Source organism: Anarhichas minor, unplaced genomic scaffold (assembly GCF_050575085.1).
Source record: "Anarhichas minor isolate MPS153535 unplaced genomic scaffold, ASM5057508v1 ptg000024l, whole genome shotgun sequence".
NCBI lineage: Eukaryota > Metazoa > Chordata > Actinopteri > Perciformes > Anarhichadidae > Anarhichas > Anarhichas minor.
Genome location: NW_027466470.1, coordinates 15,347,658 through 15,356,220, shown reverse-complemented (window position 1 = coordinate 15,356,220; position 8,563 = coordinate 15,347,658). Strand labels below are relative to the sequence as shown.

The 8,563-nt window shown below is 42.4% G+C and overlaps 1 protein-coding gene across 2 annotated transcripts; it reads right to left on the bottom strand.

Moving 5' to 3' along the window:
- Positions 1 to 1,826: 1,826 nt before the first annotated feature.
- Positions 1,827 to 7,211, bottom strand: LOC142956349 (T-cell acute lymphocytic leukemia protein 1). 2 transcript variants are annotated; one of them, XM_076097897.1, is made up of 4 exons: positions 7,042 to 7,211; positions 5,154 to 5,702; positions 4,705 to 4,793; positions 1,827 to 3,754 (listed from the first exon to the last, which is right to left on the bottom strand). In XM_076097897.1, exons 2-4 carry the CDS (start codon positions 5,663 to 5,665, stop codon positions 3,225 to 3,227), a joined length of 1,131 nt encoding a protein of 376 aa, XP_075954012.1. In that variant the 5' UTR covers positions 5,666 to 5,702; positions 7,042 to 7,211; the 3' UTR covers positions 1,827 to 3,224. The 2 variants fall into 2 exon arrangements, with proteins under 2 accessions (XP_075954012.1, XP_075954013.1); XM_076097898.1 differs by lacking the exon at positions 7,042 to 7,211 and having other exon boundaries at positions 5,154 to 5,742.
- Between the last annotated feature and the right edge of the window lie 1,352 nt (positions 7,212 to 8,563).

Below are 8,563 nucleotides of genomic sequence, written 5' to 3'. Positions count from 1 at the left end.
TCCAACGACCGAGCGTTGGAACTGCGTGTGGGTCAAAAGTCAAGAGAAGAGAAATGAACCAAGATTGTAAAGGGAATAAAATATATGTGAATTTTGCATAGAATTAAAAGTGTCATTTTTGGGAGAGACAGCGACGAAACGTGATCAGTTTCGCAACTGATTTAATAATTTGTGTATGACTCATAACAAGAAAGGAAGGATTTTATTTTGCAGCTGACTCTGGGTCTTTAAAGCTAAACGTTTCTCCCAATTGGACAAAGCTTATTGATTGTGGGAAAACAACATTCTGGGCAATTGAAGATTCACATTAATTAAGAAAATATTTTGTAACAGAAACATAACTCTGAAACCTGTTAAAGAGGAAGGCCTAGAATGGCATCTTCATCTCCTGGTCAAGGACATAAATTTACCTTAAATTTCCATCCTATTTATGTTGCTGTTGTTGGTGTTGGCGGTGTGTGTTTGTGTGTGTGTGTGTGTTAAAATGTTATTTTGCTTGTTTGTTTATAGGCCTATCTGTGGATGTGTGTGTGTGTGTGTGCATTTATGTATTTTCTACTACTCTGTGTGAAAATATAAATAACTACCTTGGCGGTGTGTGCAGTGTAATCTGCTCCCAGCAGGCTGGATTCCCACTGTGAGAAAGACAGTATATTGTTCCTGCAGCACCACAGATAACAACTCATTAGCATACTGAATCATTTGGCTGCAAGAGCCACTCTGCCACCCATCTGCACTGAGCTGATAAACACACACACACACACGCCCGCTCTCTCGCTCTCTCACACATACACACAGATCTATGTAGAGCAAGCACATACACACTCACACAAGCCTCTCATCCCCTCCCTTTCAATCCCCCACATACACTCCCTGTATCCCTCTCTTTTTTTGTGAGTGTGTGTGTTTGTGGAGAGACAGGAAGACTGGAGCAGGTAAATGTTTGGCAGGCATTAACCCTGAGGGCCTCTCAGTGGAGTCCCAGCACAGCCAGAGCAGAGCACAGGAGGGGTCCCCAAACACCTGGATGTCTCCGATGCTCCCTGGAAGCAATTTGAGTTTTTAAGAAATGTCTAAGAGCTGGTGCTGTTGTAGTGGTGGCAACGTGTGCTGTGCGGAGTTTTGGAATGTAGGGACATATAGACGTTTGAGAAAAATAGCATTTATTTGGCAAAGCAACAACCCTTCTGCAAATTTCTTATTAATGAACACCGGGTTGGTGAACATAACTTTACGATTGCATAAGTTGAATAACTTTCAGGCGGCGGGAGTTTACCACTGTGGCCGTTTCACAATGTGTACAGACACAACAGTGTGCAAACGAGTGCAGCGAAGGCTGTCAAAACCACTTTCACAATGGCAGGATATCCTGCAGGTCACCGGGCCGCGTTAACCTCCACAGGAAGTTGTCACTTGTTGGGTGGAAGTGAGGATTCCAGCGTCCATCGGGGGGGGGGGGGGGGGGGGGGTTTCATGAGGAGGTTGTGGTCTCGACCAAACACTCTGTACAGACAAGGTGGGAAGCAGCTGCGTGGTATGTTATGCCATTGCCTGTCTTAGAATTTTGTCAAATAAGTTATGCAATTATGAGTGAGTGGGTAAAAGGTATTATTAATCATAAATGCTGAAATGTGGTAACAAGTATCATACATTCCGTTTCTTTGACAATGAAGGAATTGAATTGACTTGAACTGAATTTAATCAAATTACATTGAACTGAGCAGAATATAACTAATTGAACTGAATTGAATAGAACTGGATTAAATTACCTTGAATTACAGTAATAAAATCTACAACTTGAGCTTGAGTGAGATCAACCACAAGGCTTTTCCTCTGCATGTTTTATTCAGGGGTTTTGTATAAAATTCATCGATTTAACATTGGATATATTTATAGATACAGCTATCATACAACAAATATGTCATTACCAAACGTACAATGTCCCTTTACTGCAATTCATAAAATACCATAGTTACCAAAGGTACCAATATAGGCTACTAGGTCCTGCTGAAAAAGCAGAATAACCAACAACAGTGAGCAAACCTTAACTGTATTAATCAGAAAACTGCTGGTGTTGTTATGATATTAACACTGTATGTGTGCGTGTGTGTTCGTGTCTCTGTGCATGTGTCTGTATATGTATGCGGCAATGAAGGGATTTATTTGTGTACCTTACTAAACTACAACTGCATTACAGTTTTTAAAAAAAAAACACTGAAACATTCATATCAAAATGACTGCATGAGTCATTTCATAATATCATATGACTCATATTTTGTACACTTTAAAAAACACTGCATGTCTTGTACCTCCGCAAAATCAAATAGATATATTAATTCCCGGCAGTGAAAATGTTTAACTGTCTGTCGTCGTATTTGGTGTCATTTTCTCATCACCAAAGTGTAACAGAAGGAAATGGTACCACATTTGATGTACTACGTTCAGTTGTTGCTTTACATTTTGAGTTCTTCGCGTTCAGTCTCTCTTCTTTTTTGTTTCATGTCTCCCAAAAGACCATTTTGCTAGTAAACCAATTGACAAACACACTATAGTACATCTTAAACCACATGACTTGAACTCGAGCCACTGTTGTTACATTGTGCCGTGGAAATATAATGCTATTTACAATACATACGTTACTGCATGGGTACAATAGAGTCCAGTCGGTTCATTTACGGCCTCCAACTGAGGCAAACTTAATCTTGTGTCATTATTCTAACACATTAAATTCGTTGGGCATAAATCTCCAGGGTTGGCCGCATTATATTGTAATCAATAGTATCATAATTGAAGCATTGGCCCAAACTTCAATATTACAAATCGAAAAAGTGTCTCTTTTGTTTGATTTGTTTGTTTTTTCGCTTGTTCTTTCTTTCTTTTTCTGTTTTTTTTAAATTTTAGAATATCCTGTCTTTGGACTTTTAAAAACACGGACGGTTATAAACCGCAGGTCAGTCAAAGACATGAGATATGCAGAATTTACAAGTCTTTTGTTGGATCAAATTCAAACAATCACCAATCAAAGCAAGCGATTTATCAGTGCTCCCTCAGGTGTAGGGTGGAGACAGGATCGTACACCACTATCTCACTAGGTGGTGCTTGATTCTCTTTCCTACACTGACAGCTCAAAGCTAACAGGTCCTGAGCATAGACACCTCTTTCTTAGTCCCTCTCATTTCAGTCTCAGGTGTTGTGTCTGTGGTCTGTTGGCATCAGCATCAGCATCATCGGCGACTGGAGCCATCTAAAGGGCGGCCATTGCGCCTCAGATCTCTAGCAGCTAGATGCAGCGCGGGCCCACGTGAAGCCGTTAGAGTCCTTGGAGCTGGAGGCGAGTCCTGGTCCTCCATAAAGCTCTCAGGACTGCCCTCGGCATCGCCGTCAGGCAGGCTTCCACAACTGGAACCTGGTGACATGGTCTCCAGAAGATCGTCCCTGGCCAAGCCAACCACTGTGTCCTGATGTGGACTGCCCTGAGGGCCGCCCTCGTGGGCCCCAACTCCAACCAGCAGCCCTGTTTCCCCGTCAGTTGTGCTGCCAACATTCCTCCCGCCGTCCTGGTCCTCCAGGAGGTTGGAGAGGAAGCTAATGTACTTCATGGCAAGCCGCAGGATCTCATTCTTGCTCAGCTTCTTGTCTGGGGGGTGAGTGGGGATGAGTTTGCGAAGCTCCGAAAATGCCCCGTTTACGTTCTGCTGCCGCCAACGTTCCCGACTGTTCGTGAAGATACGACGTACGATCTTTGGCTGGCCAGCTAGCAGGGAAAAGGGAGTCGGACACAGAGAGTAAGAAGAAGAGGCATTGGTAGGACAACCCAAATAACATGAAGTGCAGAAGCTGAAACTGATAATGCTGTCTGTGAAAGGGTATAGCAAGTGCAATGATAAAAATGGAAGAAGTAGCCGCAGGAGAACGGATGCACATAGGATTTGAGGAAAAATGATTTCGTAGCAAAGAAATCCAAAAAAAATAAGCTCAAAATTGTCCTCTCTAAAATATGGGTTTTTCAATGATGGAGAAGAAGTTATAGAGGCCTGCAAAATATAGTACAATATGCTCTGTGTCAAATACTATGTAGGCTACATGGGGTGCAAGAGAAATGGTTGGTTCATGGCAAACCCCAGGAAAGAGTGTCGGGGGGACTGTGTGCTCCCGATTCCATTTTTTATGTACTTCTTATTTATTTAGGTACAATAAAATACCCCACTGCAGGTAGTCACATCCTCCCGCCCTAAACAATTGTGTCTTCCAGGCTATTGTCGCCCTTGGAACACACCCAGTCTATCTTAATCCTTCAGCCCACTCTGCAGTAAAACCTTGGCATGGAGGCAGCAGCAGCCCCATCCTCCACCCCAGTATATGGCAGTGAGTGGGCAGCGATGGAAAAGAGGTTTCAAATGAAATAAACCCCAAATCGGACTAAGTATAGCTTACTTTAATGGCATGCAGGTACATGTATTTGACATTCAGATTAGCAGCATTCACTTATGCCATGAATTATGATGTATTTATTCCTCTGCGTTAAACACTTATTTATTTTAAGGCATCTTCTGCAACACTCAGATTAGGTACAGTATGGATCGATGTCACTGGATGAATGACAATGGAGACGAGGAGGGAGACATTTAGGAGACTATATTGGCAGGAGGCGGACACAGCAGAAGTGCGTCTTATCATACTTATAAAGATCTGAAATGTGCCTACCCTCGTCGAGTTCAACCTCATAAGGCGCCTGGCGGCGCTTTACCCTGTTGCTGGGGTACATGATGTACTGCTCCGACTCCTCTCCGAGACTACAGCAACAGAAAGCAGACAAAAGATGCACAGGTATATGAAAAAACATGAATTTACATCATTGCCTTCATTGCATCTAACCCTCAACAACCCCCACTCCTTGCACCAGTAGCACACACACTCTCACACACGCACACACACACACATTTATAGGATAATTCTCCGTCATTCCTGCACATACTAAATAATGTCAACATATTGAATACACTACAAGCATATTTCGGACACTGTAGAAGCCTATCCCTGGGCCACAGGGCAACATAGCAGCCGTCAAACTTATGGTGAACACTCACAATGATCAAATGAAAACGTGCATTCCTGAAACTACACGATATTTATTTTTCTTTCTCCACCTTTACCTGTTGATGGCGGCGAGAGGCTGCGCCAGGTTGTAGAGCATGGCCCGGGCCGGGACAGGAAACGCGTTTGGGCTCAGTTGGACCATTCGAGCGTCGTCTCGTTGCGGCGGCGGCAGCGGCAGCGGTGGAGGTCTGCGAAGTTCCGTGATCGGCACCAAATGGCTTTCTGTCCTCTGCTCCACCGCTTTTATAGCGTCCCTCCTGGAGAGCTCGATCACCGGCACTTCCCTTTTCAGGTCAAGGGCGTTGTGAGAGGCAGTTTCCTTGGCAACGCCGTTGATGATGATGCTGATGCTGGTCCCGTTGCTCGAGTTCTGCAGAGGAACGTCATCCCTCTCCTCAACCCCCTTGAAGCTCCCTCCCCTCCCCTTCTCCCCCTCCTCTCTCCTCGGCTCCTCTTCCTCCTTGCATCCGTTCAGTCTGGAGATGATGGAGGAGTCCTCTCGCTTTTCAGGACCGGACTCTTCATCGGGACTTCCAGGACGAAGCTCCGGCTGCCGTTTTTCCATCATTTTTATACGGTCACCACTCGCTCGAGTCCACTAGGTCCTAAATAAGATTTTCCTCCATTAATGTATTGCTCAAAATAATGTGTGACAGTCTCTATATAGCTGCCAGATGAATAACAAAGCGTTTGCTTCCTATATGGAAGCCCATGGGAATTTAACAATCCATTATCATTGTTATTTTTATTGGCATTTAGATTATGATTAAATGTTCTTATTATTATAGTTATATAAATATTATCAATTACAGACTTAACGTTTCCAACAAAACAAATAGTCAAAGAGCAGTGAATGCTATAGTTGCTTGCTAGATTCCTTCTTTTTCTTAATTACTACATTTAGCACAATATTTAAAACGAAAATTAAAAATGAAAACTCGATTGCAGACAATTTTGCCACAATGGACGATAACACTAATTCTTTATGAGATCTCAATTTAAAAACGTTTTAATTTTCGAGGATTTTGTCATTTTTGTGAACTGTTGGTGAAGCTTTTCTTTAAGTTAAACCTGCTGGGATGTGATACATTCCTTATAATCATGAATTTGCCCCAGTTAAACATTTATTTCAAGCCAGGGATATTTTTCAAATGTTCACTTGTTGTTTACAAAGAGCTTTGTCTTGTGGTTTCTGCATTGCATGTCCCCCCCCCCCCCCCCCCCCCCCCCCCCCCTTTTAATACATCTTCGTATCTAATGCTTGCTTGGGCATAACGTTCAGCTAATATCTTAATGTATTTAAACCGACGTTTGAGCTCGACATGAAGTCATATTCGAATATTTAAAAAAATGATGTCGGCTGCTGTTGATTTAGAGGTGACATTATCGTCTTATAGAGAGATTGAATGCCAGGACCACGAAGAGAGCTTGGTATCCATTCTTTGTCAAAATAAAATCCCTAATTTTTTCTCGTCTTCAGTTAATGAAATTAAACAACCTCCAAAAACAGTTTGACCTGATCATTTTCATAGCCACACATGTCAGAAGTGCATGGTGTGATTCTCGTTTTATGGCGGTGTAGGCCGTGGTGCTGTTGTTAAGCCAAACATCAAAGGCTTGTCATATGTTATACACTACACACCAGCGTTAGGGGTTTTAGTACACGTAACTCGATTAATGTACAAGGAATATTATTATAAACGGAACACAAGACCGCCGATAAAAAAAGCGCACTTTTATTTCTGGGAATTCTCCAATAGGCCTCGCATCCGTTATTACATCCCGTACAGTCTCAACCATCCCATCGGACAATAGCGGAAAATATAGGCTGAAACAAATGCACATAGCACCGATAAAATGCAGACGATAGCAGTCCAATTACAACCTTTAGGAACAACGAATACGTTGGTTTAAATAAAGAGCTGTATTTTTTTATGCACTTACCGTTCCAGTCGTGTTGTTGATGTTACTGTGTAAGTGGAGCCATTTTGTGAGTGGGTCATCCATGTCTGAGGTGTTTTTCTTTTTTTTTCTGCCAGTTGTGGAGCAGTGTGTGTGTGTGTGTGTGTGTGTGTGTGTGTGTGTGTGTGTGTGTGTGTGTGTGTGTGTGTAGCTGAGTTATTCCTCGCTGCATCCAGTGCGCTGCCTCAGTATGGGGAGCGGAACACAGGCCGCAATGTGGCCGAGTGAGATAAGCGCACGGCAGCGGCCTCTTCATTCCCGATAAGCCCCTAAACCCATTATTTATGAAATGATTCATTATTATTTGGCTGTCGTGGGCTATATAGGCTTGTGGAGGGCAAAGCATTAAAAAAAAGCAAACAGGCATAGCGCAACGGCCTGTAACAACGTGAGGTACACTGTAGCCTGAGCTATTTGGAGGTGTTTTAATTTTTTTGATGAAAGAAACAAAAGCTCAGGTTAAGCTGTTGACCTATTTATAATTTCAACAAAGGAGTTTCTGCTGAGCCAATTTATCCTGCAATAAGATAACTGATGATAGCAGAGGGTCGTGTCTTTTTTATTTTCATTTTACCCAAAAAAAAAAGAGTATATCCATTAATCCATATCCATTCCTGCGCCTTGAGGCTGGATGTGCTAGTGATACAATAGATTGCTCAAATGAAGAGAGAGTAATTATGATAACGATGCCGTATTCGAACGGGACACAATTCTTTATCAATTAACCAATCAATAAATGTACAATTGAATAGGCCGGAATGTGCTGTTGCATGTCAGTGTTTGTGTTGGGGGTCTTGGACGGCGGTTCCCCGGGGCCCGTGGGCACTCATGGCTGGGAGAGATAAAAGCGTATCGGCTCCTGGTGGCATCAGATACAAGAGCAGCACGATATCAGACCACGTCCAGGACAACCTAAACGGTAGCAGGTACATCCTAATAACGGATTTTCCACACAGTTTTTCTTCTTCTCTTTTACTCAAATACATTTATGAATTTAAATAATCGCATACATTTAGTCAGATAAACTCGTAACATGGCAAAGTACAGTGCAAATTGCGTCATTAGATGGAACCACATATATTGAAATAAGCCCAGTGCAAAAATAGCGAGCCGTACAATTAGTCACGACCTTTAAACAGACCTGTTGAAGCAGCAGTCACGACCATCTTCCTGCATCCTGCTCAGCCTCACATAATCCCTTTTAACTTTGTTTATAAGCATCTTGTAGGGAAACCTCAAATGTGCCAAGCTTTTTGTTGCTGGGGAGCACTGGGCACGACTTTAGGTCCATTGTAATTATCTAAAATGTACAAATCAATAGGCCTAATTGATTTAATTGAGGCTGATTTAAGTATTTGGGGTTTTACTGTCAAATTGAGAAGACGACTTATGTTCCTAATTCATATGTTTGGAATACTCTTAATTGAAATGTTTCAAATATGCTATCCAACTGAATGGATATAATGTGATATAATGTTTTGTGCATAATTCATGAGTTACACAA